The 26,160-nt window shown below is 37.9% G+C and overlaps 1 protein-coding gene across 2 annotated transcripts in view; it reads right to left on the reverse strand.

The window, feature by feature from the left end:
* LOC131855812 (uncharacterized) overlaps positions 1–23,177 on the reverse strand; it is a 35,098-nt gene extending 11,921 nt beyond the window's left edge. The window contains exons 1-3 of one of the 2 annotated variants that reach the window (XM_059212027.1): positions 23,085–23,177; positions 22,693–22,952; positions 22,183–22,330 (exon numbers count right to left, since the gene is read on the reverse strand). In XM_059212027.1, the coding sequence (XP_059068010.1) occupies positions 22,222–22,330; positions 22,693–22,952; positions 23,085–23,177 (462 nt within the window). In that variant the 3' untranslated portion in view covers positions 22,183–22,221. Of the gene's footprint in view, positions 1–22,182; positions 22,331–22,692; positions 22,953–23,084 lie in introns of those variants that run through there. The other variant, XM_059212026.1, reaches the window with a different exon arrangement.
* Between the last annotated feature and the right edge of the window lie 2,983 nt (positions 23,178–26,160).

Genomic DNA, 26,160 nt, shown 5'->3' on the forward strand with positions numbered 1-26,160 from the left:
TAAATTTTTGAATCATTGACATTCTTTTTAGACTTTTTTATGGCATTGATGTCAAAGGGGGAGTGATATAGATGTGAAAAATAATAGAAAATTTTTAATACATTAGGGGGAGATATGGAGTATGGATTATTTTGCATTAATGAATATTCAACTCAGGGGGAGTAGGCAAGATGAAACCGACAGATGAAACCTTGACCATTTTTCACATGAGCGTTGTCATCAATGCCAAAGGGGGAGATTGTTTTTAATTGACACTCAATTGGTTGGTTTCACTATTTTGTCATTGATGGCAACATGGTATTGTGTCCTGACTTCATGTTTTGTTTTAGTTGTGTACCAACATGCCTACTCACATAGCTACATAATTCATATATCAAAATACGGATACATGAAAACTTATCATCAAATTAGTAGCCTATAAAATGAGATTATTTAAGAGAATAATCATATAGACCACATGATATAAACACCAAATCAACCTTAGATCTGATTTTCCAAATAGCTCTCCCCATCCAAGCACCACAATGAAGGAACCAATAAAGAATTCAAGAGATAAGAAACAACCTCCTAACATCAAACCAAATCACCACCAAACCAAGACAAACTTGATTATGTCATGCCAATTAAAAAGTGTAATTTCTAACAACCATCACCCGTATGAGAATATATTCCTAAATCCATGTCCAATAATATCTTCAACATCAAAGACAACCTATATATCTATCACCATTAAAGTCCAACTAAAAACACCTGTAAAAAATTACTATCTAGTACCAAATTTAAGAATCAGTTGAACTTCCATGAATGTCATGTGAAAAAAAGTAAGCCCTCATTTTTTTTTTCTTGTTGACTCGCCTGGATGCTCACACAATCACACCCTCAATCTTAGGCACCTACAATTGATCAAACAAGTTCTTGGCTATCTCTACTCATCAAACTAAGAAACTAACAACATCAAGTTATGAATAATACTACTTATTATCTTCAACACCTATTTGAGATTTTAAAAATGGTTATGTATACTCAAGATTATGTACCCAAGAACATTTGGATTTGAGACCCCAGAAACCAATTGGAATAATAAAATTACGGAACCAAACTTGTACTACTATATAGTACTCAAAGAGATATTTATATTGACTATAAGATATTAAAAATATTAAAATTGGATGAAAGTTATATCTATTTTAATAAATTGCCAATTTTCCTATATAGAGTGTACAAAATTAAACCCCAAGTAGAACAATTGGAAGTGTTTATGCACCAATGGAAAACTAATAGCTAAGTACTACTATTTTTTTGATAAAAAAATTGTTTTTATTTTATTTAAATTAGTGATTCTTTACATTTTATATTTTTTGTTTTAAGAAGTTGAATAGTATTTGGGGGATAGGGGACCCCATCAGACTATGAGTTGGAATCACAAAACCCATTGACCAATAGGACCTATGGTGAAAAATGATGTAGATTACATATGGTGGTAGAAACGAATAGTACCTACCACTTTTTGATATTGATCTATACCCTTATATAGAGTTTTTATTTATTTTTCATTATTTCAAATAGCAAATATTTTAAAACTACCATAAATATTTTTTTATTTATTTTTCAAATGACTACCTTTGGTTTGGAAAATACAACTTGGGCTAGGAACGGAACAATTATTTTCTTTCTTTAACCTTTTTAGAAATGAATTAAATATTATATCATTTCATCTCTTGGTCAGCCTCTATCCAATAGTAAGGTCTATTTTGTCCCAGAGTGTTATCTGAAAACCTTTATTGACAAAATCCTAATAAGAAAGTACATTCAAGATCCCTTTTGACTAAATATTTTTCAAACCCATAAATCTATAGCCAACCAATTATAACAAAAAATCCAAAACACTCAGATATGTATTAAAATGCCTTTAAAAAACTCTCATATATTTTCATGTCTATACTATTTCCATGCAATTTTTTAATACCAAACTAAAAGGAAACTTGCAACCATGTAATGAAAATTTGTACATTACCGAAAAGAGAGATCTATGTAAACAAGTATTCAAAATTTGCATGCAATTGAATAGACAACATTATATCAAAGATGAAACAAAATATGATGAACTTATAAGGCATTGATGAACATTACATCAAAGATGAAATAAAATATGATGAACTTATAAGGCACTAAGAGTGGGTGAATAAGTGCAAGCATAAACAATATAAATCTGATCACCAACTTAAACAAATTAAAACTTAACAAACATAAGAGGAATCCCATCTCATAATCTAGTACCCAATAAAACAAATTCCACATAACACAATATATTTATACATGAAAATTCCACATATCAAATTTGTATCCTTTTCTAATGCTCTTTCACTCTTACATACACACACCGATTTGATACCTCATCACACTTTTTATAAACATCTCTTAGTCGGCTACAACCTTGGAACAAATTCATAGGTTCAATGAATCTAGTCATTCTTACATTACATGCCTTACTTATGTTGGCCATTGGCATAAGAAATAAAAAACAAGACAAAACCTGTACCATTTTACCAATTTAAGTGTCTTTATCACTACCTGTTAAGTGTTCATCAAAATTCCTGCTCTGTTCATCAAATCTCACTTGTCTAATTGAATATGCTAATGCATTTATGAATATAGCTCAAAATACCTATCTCTATCATTTCTTTAAAACCATATCATCCAACTCTTCATGAATCACTTGTACCGGTTGTCAAAATGAAACTTTGTTCATTGTTTACCCATTGAAGTTCTAATTATTGATTCTCTATTAAATTATCTTATGTACCAGTTAAGCATTACCAGTTGGCTTCCAAGACATAGATGACTACAAAAAAATTATTTTCATCACTGACAACACATAAATTACTCATCAAATATGAATCTCAATCTCTTCATCACATTCACCAATCAATCATTTTTTGGTTCAGTCAAATGTCAACATTCTCCCCCTTTGGCATTGATGGCTACACTTAAGAAAAAATTTGTTAACTAAGTGTGCAATACAAAAATTGACTTCATGACATATACTCCCCCTTAGAAATTTCATGCTATTACAAAAATAAAAGACTTACAAAAGACTTATACTACTACTCCCGCTTTACTTTTACATACAAAATTTTGACAGACTCTTCAACTATTAGTCCCCCTTTGACAACAATTCCAAACAAAGAACTAAATAAATGAAATATAAATACATGTTACATCAACATTTGCCTCAAAATTGCACAGTATATATAGATCTAGGATTTTAATTGTCTTTACAATGCAATCTTCAAAAAAGCATCACTAAAATGAGAATGTAATTGTTTCAAATCATTATGCCATGTCTCCAAAATAGTGTCGGTTATCTCCACATGTGTCTTTGTCTATCCAACAGGCTCCTCCACAATGTCAATTGTGCTCATCTCTGGTGTTGCAAGGATAGCTTCAAATTATTTATAGGCTCTCTACAATATTTCCACCTTCGATATCAACAACGAGTCCAATCTTATCAATAGGGGTAAGAAAATTATCTATATCAATCTCTGGTAGGAGACTTGACAAAATTTCAACTATACTCGTTATTGTTTCTGCCTCCTTCTGTTGTTCTTTAATACTCTTTTTCTTGGCCCGAGATTGCATGGAAGTGGAAATCTCCATCAACTCAGTTGAGCTCAATTTGTCCATGTCAAGTGGTCCTCTGATTCTTATAGCATACCAGGGGTGAATCAGTGCAAGCATAAACAATATCAATTTGATCACCAGCTTAAACAACTTAAAACTTAATAAACATAAGATAAACATCACCACATAACCAAATGCCCAATAAAAATTACACATAATACAAGATATTTATACGTGGAAACCCAGAAGAGAAAAACCACGATGGGAGTTAATACCCACAAGATTAACTATCTATGGAATATAAATCTTTACCGGTTAAGGTCTTACAAATATGCCCTGTTAGGAGAAGACTCAGTTAGGAGTCACCTAGTTAAGTAATTTAAATGATTAGCCCTATTAGGAGCTTTGACCTATTAGGATCAACCTCTCAAGAGGATTTAAGACTCTTATATAGAGCTACCCTTTTAGGGGATTTACAAATTAAGCCATGTTAGGACCTACTCGGTTAGGGGATTTTATTGGTGCAAACTGTTAGGAAAACAACACTTAAATGATCTTCATGTAACACCTCTGTGTCTGATAAGATATACTTCAGATCCCCAAAAATTCAACAAAACATCAATACAAAGCTTCAATAATCACCGCACAATCAAATTTGCATCCTTTTCTAATGATCTCTCACTCTTACATATGCACACCAACTTTATACCTCATCACACTTTTTTACAAACATCTCTTAGTCAGCTGCAACCTTGGAACAATTTCCTAGGTTCAATGAATCTATTAATTCTTACATTACACACCTTACTTATTTCGGCCACCAACATAAGAAATAAAAAATAAGACAATACTTGTACTAGTTTACCGATTAAAGTGTGTTTATTACTACTGGTTAATTGTTCATCAAAATGCCTGTTGTGTTCATCAAATCTCACTTATCTAGTTGAATCTGCCAATGCGATCATTAAAATAGATCCAAATGCATATATCCATAATTTTTTTTAAATCGCATCATCTAAATCTTCATGAATCACCTGTACCAGTTGTTAGAATTCAACTCTATTCACTGTTTACTAGTTGAAGTCCTAATTACTGGTTCTCTGTTAAACTATCTTTTGTACTGGTTAAGCCTTACTGGTTGGATTCTAAGACTTAGATGACTACAAAAACATGTTTTCCATTAATGACAACACAAAACTTAGTCATCAAACATAAATCTCGGTCTCTTCATCACATTCACCAATCAATCATTTTTCAGTTCAGTCAAATGCCAATAAAATATACCTAGGGAAAACCCTCATACAGGAAAAAACTCAACTTTAAAAATTATCCACTTCAAATATATTATTTAAAGTAAAAATTATAATATATATTCAAAGCCTCCATGAACACTTTTGAAACATCAAACCTCTTGAGTGCATCCCCCATGTGTCCAACCATGACTACACACATCCCATATTATGCTTCACATTTGCACTCTTTCAAAAATGATTCAAAACACCAACTAGCCAGCCTTAGATAACTACCCTTATATTTATTTTTATAAGAACAAGCTCACACAAAACTACCAAGTGGTCTTATATATGACCATGTGACTAATATTATGAGATTAAAAAATAATTGACCCCATAATTGTATCACTTTATTAATATTTATCCAATATCTAAATTAAATTTATTTTCTCAATGTGAGATCCCACATTAAATATTAAAAAAGCATTACATAGCTTCAGCAAAAAGGCTGAGTTCAGCAGTCGTCGGGGCACCAATAGAAGGTGCATATACAAAATACACAATTAACGTGCACCTCCATAAAAATAGGGATTACAACTATTGTACATATTTATAAACAAAATTGACATTATAACATATTAGTCAACAACTAAGGAAATAAGATTTCAGCATCTGGTGAGTTTTGTTGCCCATAGGTGGGAGCCATTCCACCCAGCCCATAGCTCCTTCCTGCCATACTTCCACCTAACCATCAAGTAATTATTTCTTATGAGGATGGGAAGTGCACTCAGTGATCAGATCGGCCTCCTCATGGATGATCTCCATATGCATTTGTCTACAATCCAATTGCCTCATGAGGGCCACCAAAGCTTGTTCAAAAGCTTCTTTGCCTAGTTCATCTCTCTCCCAAGTGAACCCATGTGATAGTTCATGGACATTAAATATTTCACAATGTTACATACAACATATAATGTAGCCCCAAGAATGTTTCTGATTAGTCAAGTGGTGTTAGCCAAGGCATTAACCCTTAACATAGCCAAATAATATCAAGATCACACAAATAGCACCAAAATACTGGATGTTGGCCTGAAAAACAATAGCCTGAAGGTAGTAAAAAAACACATGGTCAAACAAAGCAAATAAAACCTCTTCAAACTAGAAAACACCCAAAACCCCAATCAAGGAAGCGAAGAGACACCCAAACCTAAACAAAGGGGGATTCGGGGGAGGGGAGAATACTTCCCCTTCCACCTATGAGAAACCATTGTCCAGGCGATATTGTCATTAGGACCATCAAAAGAGAGATCAATTGGGAGGGACCATGTAGGGTTACAATCAGTAGTGTCAATAGAGTGTTTCAATAGACCAACAAGAGGCTAATGCAGAACAACAAAGGAGACCACAATAGAAGGATCAATAAAAGTGTAGTGTCATAAATTGTACGCACTTGCTAAAGCAGTACAATTTAACACCTAGTTTAGCACCCGCCTTGGCGCAATTGCACTTTGCATGGCATTTCCCCTTTACCACTTAATTAATCAAATTAATTACGTCTAAAGGTCCTATTTCATCATTCACTACATCATAAAGTTGGGCCCTTTCACTAAAGCGCGCCCTTCGCATTTTATTCCTCCAATACATCACTTAATAAAAAACCCTAATTAGGCCCTATTCTGAGCTTGGGGGCTTAATTTCGGGGGTCAAAACATCTCGAAATCACCTGTAACTTCAGGATTCTCTCTAAAATCATCATATCTGACGGCGCTGAAAATTTGGTGAAAAGTTGTCAGGACCGTGGTGCCCGGAGTGCACACGGTCCTAGACATTTTTCCCAAAATTTTAGGAGCGCGATCCAATCATAAAATAAAGCTTAACCCCAAGAAATTGGCGGGATATTCAATCCCTAGGTCGGCCAAAATACGAATTTACGATCTAGGGTTTCCTACATAAGAGCTCTCTTCCTTCATTTGAAGGGATCAGAATTTTGTTTTCAGGAACTTCATATGCAGCGAAAGAGCAGATCTTTGAGGACTTCAACATCTTACAACATCCTTCTATCAAGCATCTATCAAATTCATTCATCCACTTAGGGCTTGGAAGACATTAAAGAACAATAGGAGATTACCGACTGAAGATTGGCTTGTACTCCTCCCTTGAGGGTTGGGTATGATTTCATGTTGTTTTCATGTCTTTACATAAGCTTCAATACATCATTTATTCATGCTTTAGATCACTTTGCATCTTGATTTAGAGCATTTAGGTTATCATTTACAAGCAATTAGGGTTTACTTTCTAGGTTGCTCTAGTTTGCTTTCTTGCATTTTAGGACCTTGCACACACACTAGGTCTGCACACACAATACATTTTACAAAACAACTTGGCTATTCATGGAGGTGGAAATCACTGAAGCGGGGGTTTGACTAAGGTAAAACCCTATATAGCCGCCCATACACCCCTTTTTTAGATATCATTGCAGGTTTCGAGATTCAGACGACGCCGCGGGATACAGATCCGGAGAGAGAAGGTCGAGACAGCACTCTGTATCAAATTGCAGAGCAGAAGACTGGGACAAGGATGCTGGGTGCCCTGGTCCTGCCAGGACAAGGACACTGGTCGCCCTGGTCCCTAGGACAGAGGTGCTGGGTGCCCTGGTCCTCCGGATAGACAGCTTTCAGACAGCTTTCCGACAGTGTTCCAGAGTGCAGAACAACAGTTTCCAGTGCAGTTTTCAGGACAGTGGCGCCCGCGCCCCCGTCCTGAACATTTTCAGTCCGATTTTGACTCCGAGTACACATCTGCATTCTTATTTCATCCTTGTATTTACAGCTGTTCATTGTTTAATCTCAATTCTGCAATCTTGTTATTAGTTCATACTTGCATTTTGGGATTAGGGTTTGAACTTGCATTACTTGATCTTACAATTTCAACAAGGGAATAGAAATCCTAATAGATATCCCATGGCTCTCTCTTTCACAAAAGAAGTAGCCAATTGTGCGATATCTCTAGGCTCTTTCGTATTCCGTAATGTGTGTCAAAAGGTAGGATTAGGGCATGATTAACCTAGTCTCGCTTTTTCCCCCACACATTTTGGTGAACCCAACGTGAATCTATCATTTCTTCCTCTTGCATTGCATTTGTTAGATCTAGATCTAGATTTAGTGTGTTTTCATTTCATTTTCATTAAAAAGAAAAAGAAAAAAAAAAAAGTGTGTTTCTTTGCATTTGGTGTTTAAGTTTTGTGTAATCTTTTCAAAATGTCAGATTTTTATTTGCAAAATGTTCATGCTTTCGATGATTATTATGAGTATAGCCAAGATGAATTAGATGAAGCTTTAGATGAGTTTTTAAACCCTAAGGATGCCAAACCTTCATTTTACCAAAAACTCATAAACCTTGTTACTATGCCATTTAGGTGTGATGAGAAAGATAAGTCGAATGATTCCTCTCAAGGATACATTCCTATCAACTCTTCCACTGAATCTAGTAACATGGTTGTTTTCAACAATCCCCTCTATGAGGAGATGTCTCCTTTTGAATCAAAAGATAAACCTTTTAATAGATATGATCATGCTTTGTTGGATTATGCTCTTGATGACTTTGTGGCTTTATCGAAATCTTTAAGCAAGAACAAGACTTCTAAATTGGTTAACATGATAAACTTGAATGAGCATAAAAAGCCTCTCTTTGAAGTCCAAGGAGCTTATCCTTCTCCCACCTTTCAAGTTTCTAAGTCACCTCTCCTTACTGTCCAAGGAGGGTATGATCATGATTCCTTTCGTACTCCGAATAAACCAATCATCACTGTGCAAGGAAGACAACCTATAAGTCCTTATAATTATGCCAAGCAAATAACTAGAGAGAGTTATCATGCGGTTGCCCATACTTATCATACCAGAAATAATAGGCAACCTAGTCCTCCTCCTGTTATCCCAGTTTCTCTTCCGAATCATCAACTGGTGCTTCCACAAGCTCCCCGTATTTCGCAAGTTCTTAGCAAGGAATATGATCTCATAGAACAACTTAAAGCTACCCCTGCTAAGATATCCCTTTGGGATTTGATTCAAACTTCTTCCGCTCATCATGGAATGTTACAAGATGCCTTGAAAGATTTGAATGTTCCTCCACCGAATACATCTAGTAATATAGCATCTTTGGTTAACTTTGTGATGAATCCTAAAGCTCAAATTATGTTTACCCAAGATGAGTTGCCTACTAGTGAAATCCAACATCAATATGATCCCTTGATGATTGTGGTTATCATGAAAGACACGGCTATAAGACGAACACTAGTGGATAATGGCTTTGGTCTTAATGTGTGTAGCATTAATCTTTTGCATAAGATGAATGTGGATACATCCTTAATTGAACCGGACTCTCATCCTATTCGAGGCTTTGATAATGTGGCTAAAACTTCATTAGGTACTATCACCTTACCCATCACAGTGGGGCCTGTTACTTTGCCTACACCTATCCATGTTATGTCGGGAAATCTAACATACAACTTGCTACTAGGGAGACCTTGGATTCACAGTATGCAAGCTGTCCCTTCTACATTGCATAGACAAGTTAAATTTATTTATAACAATAAGACATATACCTTGATAGGTGATACTAATTTTCAAGCTTGTTTTCAAACATCCACTTCTAAGGGGGGTTCTTCTAAGCCATCCTCATCTAGTGATGACTCTTTAAATAAGATACCTATCGGTGAATCCTCGCTCTCCGATGATCAAAATTCTTTGGATGAGTCTAGAGCTCTTGGGGAAGATTCTTCTTGACTTGAAACTACACATAAGAAGGATTTTGATCCTGGGAAGATCCTCGAAGACGACGATTGGGGATCCCTTGATTTTAATCCTACCTTTGTGGGTGAATATAAGGTTCCTTCTAGAGAAATTAAAGTTGAAAAGAAGGAAGAAGCTGAAAATCATAAAGTTGAAAAGAAAGAAGAAACTAAAAATCAATCAACCTTACCTGAATCTATGAGTAATAATTTTGTGGCTGCCTCTCAAACTTCTTCTCCTCACATCTCTAATTATGAAGAGTTTGATTCTTTGTCTTATGAAAAACCACCTTCTCTTCCTGAAATGGCTGATCGTTATGGTCGTGGTTTTTGCATTTTTGCTAAGCATGGGCATCATGGAAAAGGTTGTGGTGCTCATGAACAAGGGATAAGAGTTCCTCTAGAGACTAATTTTCACAATTATGCCTTTGGACTTGGCTTTAATCCCTGCAAACGTACTAAAGATTCTAAAAGACCATGCATTAGTTTTAATGCTATCTCTACATCTCTATCAATACAACATCCTAAGTATATTGATGGGGATCCTTCGTGTGCCTGTGCTTTGGATGTTTTCCCTACCGACGATGCTTTAGCTGAGTTCTTGGGAGCCTATGACACTCTTCCTCGTTATCATCACAATAGGGGACTCCCTTATTGTTTGAACGCTGAAGCCTATTTTGGAAAAGAGATTGATAATGACGAGATTGTGAAAGAATTCCCTCAGTTAAAGGATACTCCTCAACAAAGTAATCTTCTCATAAGTGACACTACTGATGTTAAGATGGATCCTTGCAATAAAGAGAAAGTCATTAAAATTGGGAAATGTTTGGATGAAGAGGAATAGAAACAATATGAAGAACTATTGCATGAATTCCCTGAGATCTTTGCGTGGGCATATTCTGACATGCCTAGTATAGATCCTAAGATCGTTACTCATAATATTGTCTTAGTTCCTGATGCTAAGCCCGTGAAACAAAAGATTCAAAAAATGAATCCTAAGGTAGCTTTGCTTGTTAAGGCTGAGATTGAAAAGTTATTGGAGGCTGGATTTATCCACCCTATTGACTATTCCCCATGGATTTCAAATATTGTCACTGTGGCTAAACCAGACAACAAAATAAGAATGTGTACTGACTTTCGGGATCTAAATAAGGTTTCTTTGAAAGATGATTTCCCTCTTCCAAACATTGACATGATAGTTGATTCTACGGCAGGACATGCCTTGTTATCCTTCATGGATGGTTTTTCAGGCTACAATCAAATTTTTATTAACCCTCAAGATCAATTCAAAACTGCTTTCACCACTCCTTGGGGTACGTTTTGTTGGATAATGATGCCTTTTGGACTTAAAAACGCCGGTGCAACTTATCAACGAGCGATGACCCTTATCTTTCATGATTATATGCATAAGATTTTAGAGGATTATGTTGATGATATTTTGGCCAAATCCTTTCTTCGCATGGATCATGTTAAAATCCTTCGTCAAATCTTTGAAAGAATTCGTAAATATCATGTGCGCTTGAATCCCCGCAAATGTGTTTTTGGTGTGGATAGTGGAAAACTATTAGGGTTCATAGTTTCGCATCGTGGGATTGAGGTGGATACTAAGAAAATAGATGCTATTGTCAACATGCCACCTCCTAGAAATGTGTCTCAACTTAAAAGATTACAAGGAAAGATTCAAGCTATTCGTAGGTTTGTGTCTCAGCTTGTGGATCGTACCTTTCCTTTTACTCAACTTCTTAAAAAGGATATCACTTTTCAATGGAATGAGGATTGTCAGCAAGCATTTGAAGATTTAAAAGTGTATTTGGCTAGTCCTCCTATTCTTCAACCTGCCGAACCTTCTAAACCCTTCCTTCTGTATACAGCTGCTTCCTCTCATGCTCTTGCAGCATTGTTGGCACAACATGATAAAGATGGTAAGGAATGTCCGGTTTATTACATAAGTCATACCTTACTCGATTACGAGACCCGATATTCTGCGATAGAAAGACAATGCTTGGCCTTGGTATTTGCGACTCAAAAATTGAGACATTATCTTTTAAATTCAGAAGTCCATGTCATGGTAAAGTTTGATCCTTTGAAGCATCTTTTCTCTAAAACTGATTTATCAGGACATCTAGCTAAGTGGGTTATGATGTTAACTGAATTTGACCTTAAATTTGTTTCACAAAGAGCAATTAAAGGACAAGCATTGACCGATCACTTAGTTGAGGCCCCTTCACCTTTCTCCTTCCCTAACCCTGAGTCCTTTCCTGACGACTTCATTCTTTCTATAGAGAAAGATGAAACTTGGGAGTTATACTTTGATGGCTCTAAGTGTCGTACGGGATCGGGGGCAGGTGTTGTTCTGATTTCTCCTACAAAGAAACCCATTCCCTTGTCCTATCGTCTAAATTTCCTGTGTACCAATAACATTGCTGAGTATGAGGCTCTTATAGCGGGAATAAAAGTAGCCTTAGCTCTGAACATAAAACACATACATATCTATGGAGATTCGCAATTGATTATAAGACAAGTAACAGGAATATATCAAGCAAAACAAGACAAATTATCACAATATAAAGATCTTTCCATCTCTTTATTACAGAAATTTGATTCTTATACTATGGAACCCATTCCTCGAAAAGATAATCGACATGCGGATGCAATGGCATGTGTGGCTTCTCTTGTATCTTTAGAGGACCCTGTGGTTGATCTTAAATTCATTATTCACAACCTTATTTCTCCAGCTATTGTAGACGATTCTAGCTTGATAACATGTTGTGATTTTATAGACTCAGATGAATGGTACTCGCATATCGTAAGATATTTGACCGATGGTACCTTTCCTGATTCCGCTAATAGGAACACTAGGGCTAGAATCCGCAAGCTGTCTACTAGGTATATCATTCTTTCTAATGTCCTTTACCGAAGGGGTTATGATGGTCTTCTCCTTCGTTGTCTTAACAAGTCGGAAATCCTTGTTGCTCTTGAAGAGGCACATTCAGGTGCCTGTGGGGGGCATTTTGGGGACAAATCTTTAGTTCATAGATTGCTTCGTATGGGATACTATTGGCAAACTATGCAGAAGGATTCCTTTTCATTTGTTAAAAAATGTCATCAATGTCAACAACACAATAATCTGATTCATGCTCCTGCCCAAGAACTCCGTTCTCAAGTAGCTTCTTGGCCTTTTTCCGCATGGGGTTTGGATCTTATTGGTAAAATCTCTCCTCCTTCATCTCAAGGACACACCTTCATTATAACCACAACAGATTACTTTACGAAGTGGGTAGAAGCTATTCCCCTTCGCTCTACCACTGCTAAAGTGATTTGTCAATTTCTTCTAGAAAACATCATTTCTCAATTCGGGATACCTTCTACTATTATCTCAGATAATGGGACATCGTTTAAGAACAAGGACGTGAAGAAATTCCTCGAGAAGTATCATATCAAACATCGATTTTCTACACCATACTATCCTCAGTCAAATGGTCAAGCTGAATCATCCAATAAGATAATTGAACAAATTCTTCGCAAAACAATGAATAAGCATGGTAAGGATTGGAGTAACTAGCTAATCTATGCTCTTTGGGCCTCCGAACGAGTGTACGAATTGCTACGGGAACTACTCCATATAATCTTGTTTATGGTGCTGACGCTATTATGCCCTTAGAGCTAGAGATTCCATCACTTAGGGTTTCTCTCAAAGGTATAGTAGATGATGATTCTTATAGGGAACAACGACTTCAACAGCTTGAGATGCTTGATGAACAACGTATAAATGCTCTTGAGCATATTCAAGCGTATCACAAAACTCTACAACGAAGCTATAATGATAAGGTTATTCAACGTTCCTTCTCAGTAGGTGACTTAGTCCTCTAAGAGAATCAGTGCAATGTGAATGCCTTACCTGCAGAAAAGGGAAAATTCAGTCCTAATTGGCTTGGACCATACATCGTTATTGAGGATTATGGATCAGGTGCTTACAAAATAGCGGATGTAGACAGTACGCCTCTTAAAGAACCTATCAATGCTACGCACTTGCGTAGATATTATGCTTAATTCTTCATTCCTTATTTATCTTCTTTTCAATTCTTCAAACATTGGATAATATGTTAGTGTCTCTTCATTAAAGCAAAATAGAATTAAATGTTATGATGTTTAATCTATATTGCTTCATTCCTGACAAGCGTGTCTTCCTACTTTATGGTTTGTTTTGAATTAATTTATGTAAATTGTGAAAGATTTACATTCCATTATGCTAGCATATTATACAGTGTCTTATGTGTTAAGTAGAATCGTATCATGTTGTGTTTAAATTAAAAATTAAATCACATTAGTTATATAATTCTTAGACTTAATGCATATTTCTTCCTTATCATCAATGTTGTACTTGATTAAATATTTAATTAAGTCACACATGTATCAATTTAATCATGGAGCATTGAGAAATCAATCACATGGAAATTAAATTCTGAACATACATGTACATTTACCAGATGTATTAGATTTAATCAAAACAAAATATACATTGTTTTAAGCATTAAAGATAACGCATTTGAGACAAAAGAGAAGCATGTATATATACATATACATATGTGTGGATCGTATACAAATATAAGTCACTGTACATCCAAAAATGTGACCTCTCCTACATCATAAAATCACCTCCTATCCCTAGGGCTAGTGGCTGGAGAATGTCGACTGGACGCTCCCTCCTGATCTGGCCGTGAAGGTGGACCCATGGGTGTGTAGCACAATACAGATCGTGAGTGACTCCGAGAGGAACTCCTGCGATCCCTATCCATAAGGATCGCGTGATAGGTGGTAGCCTCGGTCTGAGCCGCTGCTAGATCTCACCGCACCTGCTGGAGGTCCTCTGATAGGACTCTCTCTCTCTGCCGCGCCTGTTGGAGGTCCTCTGATAGGACTCTCTCTCTCTCCCTCCATATATCTACCTGTACTCGAAATGGGATAAACAAATCCTCATGCCGACCCGCGTTCCCCTGAGGCCTATAGGCAATCTGTGAGGAACTAGGGATCTGTGCTATCATGGAAATGTTTGTCATTGCCTGCTGAATTAAGGAATGCCACTCCTGCACATTAGCTGTGGCAGTAGAATAGATTTTTTTGTTAGTACCATTCTATATCATCAAAACATTAATCAATCAATATAAACCTACTATACCTAGATCTCCCTCGCGCCAGTAGGGATCATGATATGGTAGTATCTGTGCCTGGGAACCGCTAGGCTCCCCTCGCTCAAATAATCTATCCACGATGGGTGTAGGCTGGACGGTACTAGGGACAGGCCTCCGTATCACCTCATGTTCCCCCTGTTGGGGAATAAGAGGTGGATCTAGTGCTATGGTATCGTCTTTTGAATGGTGGGGAGTTGCATCCGACTCCTCCTCATCATCTCTATCCTCCTCCTTGTCCTCCTCCTCGTCATCCTCATCCTCGTCCTCATCCGCATCATCACCTGCATCTCCCTCATCCTCCTCTCTATCTGTATCCTCCTCCTCCTCCTCGGCACTGGGCTGATCGCCTGTAGGTGGATCAGGATCTCCCACCTCCTCATGACCCTCTCCCTCCTCTGGCTCCTCTGACCTGGATCCCTGGTCCTCGTCTTGGTCTCCATGTTTCCATGGGCCTGGATAGCCTGTCGGATGATCTGGTGGAAAGATAGGACCTGGATATGATCTCATAAACCATGAGATGTACCTCCGCTGTGCTCCAGGCTCTGCAGAATAGTCAGTGACTACATCCTGATCAGATCCCTCTAAGTCTGTAGTCTCGATGTCATCTATCGTTGGTCTCGCTACTGCTCTACGTCTGGGAAGGACCCGCAAGTGTCGAGTATAGATGGGCACATCGGCTGGAACACACTGCTCTAGCCTTAACTACCTCCGTACTCGGTCAAAGTAGGAAGGGACTATGATGTGTACATATCGTCCCCGTAGTAGGTGGTTCCTCTGTAGGCATGCTAACTGTCTCTCCATCCCATCCCATCTGTGCATCCATAGGTAAGGTCTCCATACTGTCACCTTGGCTGTCACTCTGTCAAAAATCACTCTCCAATATAACAAATCTCCAAATCTCCACTCGCTGGTAAGTAGATAAGCGAACACCCTAGGTCGCTCTCTCACTGTACTCAGCGGAAAGTCGACGGGCCTGGTGCATGTGAAGTGTTCTAAAATCCACACCTGCAGAAGTGTGCATGTCATCAAACTGCAACCCTGTCCAAATACATACTCCTCAAGGTCGTGATAGAGATGCGCAAGCATACTCCGACCCCAAGCATACACTCTCCTGTGTCTCTCCATCACTCTGATACACCATGTGAGACCCCCATGCATGTGTGTGCCTTGCCCATTAGGGCAGACGGCTAGTGCTATGATGGCTATCATAAGGCATCTCAGAAGAGGTACCTCCCCTGTAGGATGTAAGAGCCAGCTGACCATGATGCGACCTCTCGTCTCGCTCGGCATGACTCTCCCTATGCAATACACCTGCTCTCTCTGATGATCCTCCACTGACCGATCAGTCGCGTATGTAACAGTCTCTCCTCTGATAGGAAGATGAAGTATACGGTACACATCCTCGAGTGTGACTGTCAGCTCTCCTACTGGAAGGTGAAACGTGCATGTGTCAGGATCCCATTGCTCCATCAATGCCATCAGCATCGCAGGATGGAACCGAATGGCTGGCATGAGGATCACATACCACAATCCCACTATCGATAGTGTGTCTCTCTTTGACTGAGTCAGCCGCGGAATCTGATCTCGCAAACTGCGAAGAATATGTCACGTTGTATGCTCTCTCATGTACAGAAGGCCCTGCAACACAAAAACATAACTGTAATCAGTACTCAATCATCAAAATCGCTAATGCAAACTGTCGAACATCGTGTGCTAGTCCTGAAACCCCTCGCCAAGCCCTGATTGGGGACCATAGTGTCCTGTCAGGGACCATGGCGCCCTGAAGGGACCATGGCGCCCTTGTCAGGGACCATGGCGCCCTGGGGGGACCAGGGCGCCCCACAGGGACCATGGCGCCCTGGGTGGGCCCCGGTCAGCCTTCAGGGTCGCATACGATCACAAAAAAGTCAAACATGCGAAAAATCAAAAGTCAAACGTTCAATCAACTCACCTTGTCCAGTGGCTCGTCGTCGATCATGGCCTGGCGCAGGATCTCGATCCTCGTGGGATGCTCCGGTCGTCGTGAAGGCATGATGACGGCTATGTGGGCTCTGCTGCACTGAATAGTATTCTGAAATCGACAAAGTGACGAATACAAGTGTCACTTTCGAGGTATATACTCTCATTTGTTTATTCTTACTTTTTGAAACCCTAATTTTCCTCTACCATTCATTTTATCATAACTTGGGTTTGGGAGATGCGATTTTCGAGCCGTTTGTTGCGTTGGAATTGTATTTTCCTTCCCCTACTCTTGGGATGTTCCAAAAAGTGCTATGATGAAGCCTATTTAGTGAACACCCCTCATCAATACTACCTTACACAATTTGTTGCAAGTAAACATGCTACCCTGTTTCACCTCCCTAATAAGCAAGTCGAAACAGGGGGGGCATACAGCTACTCACAGATTTCATCACTTTCCTTAGTAAGCATTAGGTGATTTTTGTGATCTAATGTGTGTTTTGTAGGGTGCGGTTCCTAACTGTGTACTGCAGATACCGCTGGGGGCTTCGTCCGACAACTTATGGATATATCCTTTTTCAAATAATGTTTACTTTCTGTACTTTAGCTTGCATATACACGTAGTACTCATATGACCGCTAAAGTGGGGGCTAGATGTAGCATCATAAATTGTACGCACTTGCTAAAGCAGTACAATTTAACACCTAGTTTAGCACCCGCCTTGGCGCAGTTGCACTTTGCATGGCATTTCCCCTTTACCACTTAATTAATCAAATTAATTAGGTCTAAAGGTCCTATTTCATCATTCTCTACATCATAAAGTTGGGCCCTTTCACTAAAGCGCGCCCTTCGCATTTTATTCCTCCAATACATCACTTAATCAAAAACCCTAATTAGGCCCTATTCTGAGCTTGGGGGCTTAATTTCGGGGGTCAAAACATCTCGAAATCACCTGTAACTTCGGGATTCTCTCTAAAATCATCATATCTGACGGCCCTGAAAATTTGGTGAAAAGTTGTTAGGACCGTGGCGCCCGGAGTGCACACGGTCCCGGACATTTTTCCCGAAATTTTAGGAGCGCGATCCAATCATAAAATAAAGCTTAACCCCAAGAAATTGGCGGGATATTCAATCTCTAGGTTGGCCAAAATACGAATTTATGATCTAGGGTTTCCTACATAAGAGCTCTCTTCCTTCATTTGAAGGGATCAGAATTTTGTTTTCAGGAACTTCATATGCAGTGAAAGAGCAGATCTTTGAAGACTTCAACATCTTACAACATCCTTCTATCAAGCATCTATCAAATTCATTCATCCACTTAGGGCTTGGAAGACATTGAAGAACAATAGGAGATTACCGACTGAAGATTGGCTTGTACTCCTCCCTTGAGGGTTGGGTATGATTTCATGTTGTTTTCATGTCTTTACATAAGCTTCAATACATCATTTATTCATGCTTTAGATCACTTTGCATCTTGATTTAGAGCATTTGCGTTATCATTTACAAGCAATTAGTGTTTACTTTCTAGGTTGCTCTAGTTTGCTTTCTTGCATTTTAGGACCTTGCACACACACTAGGTCTGCACACACAATACATTTTACAAAACAACTTGGCTATTCGTGGAGGTGGAAATCACCGAAGCAGGGGTTTGACTAAGGCAAAACCCTATATAGCCGCCCATACACCCCTTTTTCAGATATCATTGTAGGTTTCGGGATTCAGACGACGCCGCGGGATACAGATCCAGAGAGAGAAGGTCGAGACAACACTCTGTATCAAATTGCAGAGCAGAAGACTGGGACAGGGGCGCTGGGCACCCTGGTCCTGCCAGGACAGGGGCGCTGGGTGCCCTAGTCCGTGGGACAGAGGCGCTGGGCGCCCTGGTCCTCCGGACAGACAGCTTTCAGACAGCTTTCCGACAGTGTTCCAGAGTGCAGAACAGTAGTTTCCGGTGCAGTTTTCAGGACAGTAGCGCCCGCGCCCCTGTCCCGAACATTTTTAGTCCGATTTTGACTCCGGGTACACATCTGTATTCTTATTTCATCCTTGTATTTACAGCTGTTCATTGTTTAATCTCAATTCTGCAATCTTGTTATTAGTTCATACTTGCATTTTGGGATTAGGGTTTGAACTTGCATTACTTGATCTTACAATTTCAACAAGGGAATAGAAATCCTAATAGATATCCCGTGGCTCTCTCTTTCACAAAAAGAAGTAGCCAATTGTGCGATATCTCTAGGCTCTTTCATATTCCGTAATGTGTGTCAAAAGGTAGGATTAGGGCATGATTAACCTAGTCTCGCTTTTTCCCCCACACAAAAAGCTTCAACAGTAGTGAGGGGCACAAATTCCTCCCAAGAGGAGACATCATCCTCAAGAGAGAAGTCAACATAATGAGAGTCTAAAGCATTGATAGTTAAATGATTAGCAATAGCATTCTTCCCCAAGAATATTAACTCCTAGTGATTCAAATACTTCTAGGTCATGTTAGGTGTACCACAAACATAATAATAAATTAAACATTATAAACATTATATAAGGTGTACAACACCTAATTCTAAATATACTATACTATTTTATAATTGTATTTTGGTAATTCAAGTTTCCAAGAAAAAATATTTCATTCATTATGATTTATCATGTATATTTTTAATAAATATTAATATTATAATTATAATTGAGAACTTTATTACTTGAAAAAATTATTTTAAATTTTTGAGGTCTAGATCTCATTAATATTTTGGCAATGACCTTGGGATTTATTATGTTATGCTAGAAATAAATTGTTTTCAATAATCTAAACTAGACAAATTGAGTGAATTAAAAGATATTTTGAAATGTGTAGATTTGAAGCTACAAAAAATGTCCATCAATAATGATCACCCACCTTTATAAGAAAACAAGGATGTATTTTCTGAAGCATTTCATGATATAGAACTAAAAAGACAAATTTGGTTGACCTACATTAAATAAAAGTTTACTTCAAGGAATTGAGTGAAAGTGTCTAATAATATATAGTGTGTATTCTTGGGGTGCACCAAGAATGTGTATTGATTATTGAAATCTTAATAAAATCACTATTAAGAACAAATATTTGTTGTCCTAAATAGAAGACTTATTTTATCAACTTAGAGGTGCAGTCATGTTCTCAAATATTGACTTGAGATCAAGGTAAAACATCAAAATTGCATCAAAGATGACAATATTTATAAGGTTGAACCTTTAGGTTAAGGTATGATCAATATGAATTTACTATATTACCCAAAAAGTCTAGACATAATTTATTAAAGGAAAATTACTAATTCTTGCTAGTGTGGGTTATAAATTTTGGAGTTACATGACACAACATGTAAATTTTGAATCTCCTAGTCCTTTTTTATTAAAATCAACCAAAAATCTTTTCATTTTATACTAAAAAATAAATTTTTTAAAAAAGGGAGACCCTATGGTGTGATAGTGAATCTTTATGCCTAAGAGCTATCAACCCTCTACCACATTAACAACTGAGATTCCTTACATCAAATTTTTAGGGGAAGATCTTGTGGTGTGATAGTGTAGATTTGTGGCTTTTAAACCCATCAACATTTATTACCACCAAATTTGAAATGGTGAGCAAAGGATCATGGAGAGGCAAACACAAGAGAAAGAGCATGTGTAGAGTCCATAAAAAGTTTGTGAAATTGACAAACTTATCTAATTCTCAATCAAGTGACCTTTGGAAAGTCCTCAAGAAATGATTTATACTTTTCTCCATAAAATTGTATAATGTCGATAGGGGTAACTATCCCTTTGACCCCTATTGCTACTCTTTCTAAGGCTCCTAGGGTTTCAAAGGAATATTGTCTTATTGTGATGAAGGCTTACAAGTTGAACTACTAAAGTGGTCCTAGTTTGTAGAAAACTTATAACTATCATGTGGTTGTCAGAAGTGTTGGCAAGGGTGAATGCTCCAATATTTCTATTGAGGTGTGTGTGCCTATTCTTACTATTATAAATGAGCCCTACTCTTCCACTTCATGTGAGGAGTTTCTCACTGATGATAGTTCATAGTTGTTGTCTATACTCAAGCCAAGGTGGAGAGGCTAATATAATTTCTTATCCTTAATTCTATTATTGCTAAATTGACTATTTGGTTTAAGAACTCACTTGTTGGGAGATTTTGCAATAACAGTCCCAGCATAAGATGAGTGCTTCAAAAATAGAAACTAAGAGTTCAATTTGAGGTAGTCATTACGTGAATAATCTTTTCTTAATTTCATTTTTCAATCCAAATGACTACTCATGAACTCTTCTAAATGGTTCTTAGCTTTTAAGGTGAATAGATCTTTATGTTTATTGTTGGTGCTTTAGGGGAATACTTTGTTACAAATCTGATCACAAAATTCAAGAGGTGTTTGTTGTGTGGTTAATTTTGTGTACTTGTGAATTAAAAAAAAGTTGCTCCAAACTCAAATTACCTTCATCTTTCAAATTTGGCAATTGGATGCATCAACATTAACTCAAAAAAATTAAAAATTGTTGACTTCATTACTATCGTTGAGGATGTGCATGAGGAAGAAAATAAGGGGACAGCTCCTATAAACTAAGGATGATGGATACCTCCTCTATGGTTTATAGGATAATGGATACCTCTTTTATGGTTTCGGGGATGGATAAGCAATCTCCGTGTGGACTTATGGTGTTGAGCTAAAATAAAAACAAAGTTTAGAAAAAAATGACCCTTGCAATGGGTAAAACAAAAATCAGTGGAACAATTACTTGTCTAGGTTCATTTGGGCATGAGATTATATGATCCATACGTCCAATTCAATGTGACATTGAGATGGCTATATAGAGCTTTTTTCTATCCTAATATCGACACTATTCGAAATTTACAACAGAAAGTACCCTACCCATTTAACAATATTGACATATTTATTTTTAAAAGTATGCATATGACACAGAACTATTAGTACATTACAGCATATTGTACATAACTACAATACTGCTCAGCAGATTTTTACTTCAATGTGTAAATGGAGATTGAGATAGTTGATATACACATCCCACTTCATTTGTTATATATGCATACTGCAACAGCATGACAAGCAGCCAGCTTGCTCACGCAAATATTTATTCTACCATATAAAACATGACAATCAAACTCCAATTTGAATAATGCAGTACTATCTCAATAAAATATCATAAAGAACAAAATGAATGTTTATATTTATATTCATTAATTTCTCTTCATTGCCAAGCAGATATGGAAATCAAACATCGGGAAGGAAAATTTGTAGATATAAGATTGTTGACAGGAAAAAAACATGGAGCAAAATGGCATAGATGCCTTTATTCATATTTGCTCTCTTTCAACAAGTAACAGGAATATAGAAGAATGACAGCTGCATACAGAAGAATGACAACTATCACTGCTGCTTAGCTCTAAACAAATGTATTAACAGCCGCCGCGCAATGCCAGCACAAGATGGAGAACAGAACCTCCCTCTAAACCATAATCTTTGACCGTTTCTTCATCGTTCAGTTGTTTTCCCCCATAGATGAGCCTGCAGGACAATATTAATCATGGAAATCAGTAAAAGGATTTTGTTGTTTCAACACCTTGACACAGGCATATATATGGCTTACGTCTTTCCATTCTCTCAGTACAGGAAGCTGCAATTATCAGGATGGGTAACTCTTTTATGATTTTGAGGTTGGATAAGCGTTATATTTGTGGAATTATGAATCTTTCTTGTTGAAAAAAATAAAATATATATAGGGAAAAAGGATGGTTCAACAAAAACATTGGAACAATTAGGTTTCAAACAACCCTACGAATACCACAGATCTTTATCCCAACACATCAAAGCAAATCACGAACTAGGGGTACAATAAAATCTAAAAAACAACGTGAATAACTACTTACTTTTGCTGTAGGGGCGGTATTCCTTCCCTTTGCTCGACCAACTCTTTGATCCGCTCGATGGTATCAGTGGGTTCGATATCGATCTCTACCTCTTTTCCAGTAAGGGTTTTCACCTTGATGGAAAGGCCTCCCCTTAACCTCAACACCAGATGCAGCGTTGATTCCTTCTGGATATTATAATCCGCAAGAGTTCGTCCATCTTCCAACTGTTTCCCAGCAAATATCAACCGCTGCTGATCTGGTGGGATACCCTCCTTGTCCTGGAACATCACAATCAATTACAGCACTCAACATACAAAATCCACTACTATAATTAAAAACCCATCTTCGATAAGAGATAGGAAATCGAGAAAACTTAATCGGATAAAATGTGTACAAGGAATAACACTCACTTGAATTTTTGCCTTGACATTGTCGATGGTATCACTGCTCTCGACCTCGAGAGTGATTGTTTTTCCTGTCAGGGTCTTCACGAATATCTGCATCTTTACTTTTTTTCTCTAAACCTCCTCAATTAGATATGTTCATCAGATATGATGAGAGGAACTATATATATATATATATAAAAAAAAGAAAGAAAAAGAACTATCATGATAGTAACCAACCAAACTAATTCTGACAACTGAATAGAAGCTTGCGAAAGGTTCTATGTAAGATATAAAGTGCAGATGACGGATATCGGCATTTGATTTATTGTGCCCGCATATCACTAGGAAATAATCTATAAAAATATTCAAATAGTTTGTATGTCCACGTGGTTTCTCATTTATGTTTATTTTTAGAGTCTAGGGTTTATATATTGACAAATGATATAATTTTATGTAAATTATCTTATTTTATTATTTTATATTAAAATCGAGGGGAGAGAGAACAAAATATTACAATCAGATCAGGGAGGAGAAACCTCAGCCTGGCAGGTTCAGATTGTCAGATCGAGCAGCTATAGGTACATAGCATAAAAAGACAAACACTAAGTAGGAAGTCCGGATACAAAGGGCATATAGCCAGCAACAAAAAGGGGCAGCAAAATATCAGAAGTTACTGAAGGATGGAGTTGTGATCCTCCATCCAAGTGGTCCAGCCAGCCGGGCCTTCCATCCAAACAACTTTTTTTCTTTCCTGTAATTGGATCAACATTTCCATCCGGTGATAGGAAGGACCCCTATTGTCCTTGATTTCTTTAGTGAGCTTGTTGAGGGCTTGTTTAAATAGGGAGATGTTCTTAGCATGCCGCATCCATTCATACCCGCATCTCATCTCATAGACAAACATGGTAGAAGAGCCATCTTGTAGGAACCGCAAAACCTTGTCTCTTTCGATGTCCACGACAGCAAAGACCTGCACAAGAATGTTATGAAAGGTGAGTCTTCTAAAAGCCTCAGTAAGGGTCCTTATTCGATCCTGATACCTGTCCTCATTCCTAATCTTCCAGATATACCAAAGAATGTTAGCAGATAAAATAGACCAAAGAAGGTTGGCATCCTTTTTAATGCTATGAATAAAGCCAATAACAATCTCTATGATAGAAACAATGTAAGGAATTAAGAAACCAAAGATAGACCAAATATCTCTAGCAGTAATACAATCAAAGAAAATATGCTTGGAAGAGTCAAGAACATTACAAATCGAGCAGAGATCAACAGTATCGTTATAGTTTCTCAAGGGCAGCCTATCAAGTAAAAGCAGCCAATTAAAGCACTTAATTTTTGGAGCAACCAGAGCTTTCCAGAGTCTGTTAAGAGCAGATTGCCAAAAGGAGGCATCCAAGTCATAGTACCAGAGGCGATTAAGGTGGTGTACTATAGAATCATCATAATTGAGGATAGTGTAGATATTGTTCCTAATCAAGATCTTCCAGGGTGCCTGGCCATCGAGTGCATGAAATATCCACTTAGCAGCAAGGGAGATCCCTTGCAATCTGAGGTCTTTAAGCCCGAGACCACCCAGTTTCTTATCAAGTGAGCACCATTTCCAGTTAATAGCATGGTTTTTTTTCCCCCCTTTCCATCCGACCAAAGGAAGCGTCTGATAACCTTTTGTATTTCAAAGATCTGATAATTGCTAAACATCCAGACCGAGGAGTAGTAGATACTCTATGAGGAAAGGTTTTTTTGCAGACTTGTACCTGACTAGCAAGGGAGAGGAATGAGGAATTTATTGTTCTACTTATTCAGTTTTTTGTTGATCTTTCCCCTAATCCAAAGCCACATATCTCTGATGGAGGGAGATAGGGAGAAGGGTATATCGAGGTATCTAACAATTTTGTTAGGGCCACCCCATTGGTAGCCAAGGTGCAAGGCCCAATCGAGAGGCTCGTCCTGCCACCCAAGTAGGATGGATTTATTCTGGGAGATCCGGGCACCCGAGATGTCACAAAAGAGCCTTATTTTTTGACTATCAGCTTCAAAGTTATGTTTGGAAAGATCAAGAAAGAGAGAGGTATGATCAGTAAATTGAATATTTAAGAGTTCAGTGTCATCAGGGAGTCTCAAGCCTTTATGCTACAGGAGATTGGGTCATCCCTCACCAGATAAAAAAGGGCACCCGAAGCAATCACAAACAAAGTAGAGGCAAGGGGGCAGCCTTGCTGGATGGATCGGGTGAGCATTATAGGGGAGGAGAGTGAGCCATTAACTTCAATAAGGGCACATGCACCCTTAAGGACAACTTTAACAATATCACAGCATCATGAGGATAAAGTCCCATTCCACTCTATCATAGGCCTTTTCATAATCAAGGAGGAACATGGCAGAGTTTTGTCTAGAGGTTTTAGCCCATTCCATAGCCTCCTAGCTAGTAATCAGGTTTTCAAGAATATACCCACCCTTAATGAAGCCAATTTGAGTAGAACATATGAATCTGGGGAGGATAGTCTCAAGTCTGAAGGCAAGAACTTTGGCGAGAATCTTGTAGGAAACATTGAGGAAAGTGATAGGTCTCCAATTCTTGATGAGAGATTTGTCCCCCTCTTTAGGAATGAGCTTAATGATGCCCTGATTAATGTCTCTACCAAGAGATCCATTAGTGATGGCCTCATTAAAGAGTTCCAGTAGGTCTTTACTGATCCAGTCAATGTTGGCTTTATATAACTCAATAGGATGGCCATCCAAGCCAGGGGACTTACCATCGCTGAGAGAGTGGATAGCTCTCTCAATCTCACCAATGGAGATTCATTGTTTTAGGAGAAGGGATTCAGTATGGGAAATCCTAGTAGGGATGATCTCTTTACATTTGAGCCTCGGTCTCATCGCATCCACAGAGTCTTCAGAGGTGAAAAGATTCTGAAAAAATGAAAAAAAAGCAGTAGCAATGTCAGGGGTATCCACAAGTTTTTTATTGTCCACAACCAATCTATCCACTCTCTCCCTAACGTTCTTATGTTTCAGGAGGTTGAAGAAGAATTTTGAACCCTTATCGCCAAATTTAAGCCAGTGATGGCGAGCTCTAACCATGGCCACTCTAATTTTA

Source organism: Cryptomeria japonica, chromosome 10, assembly GCF_030272615.1.
Source record: "Cryptomeria japonica chromosome 10, Sugi_1.0, whole genome shotgun sequence".
Lineage (NCBI taxonomy): Eukaryota > Viridiplantae > Streptophyta > Pinopsida > Cupressales > Cupressaceae > Cryptomeria > Cryptomeria japonica.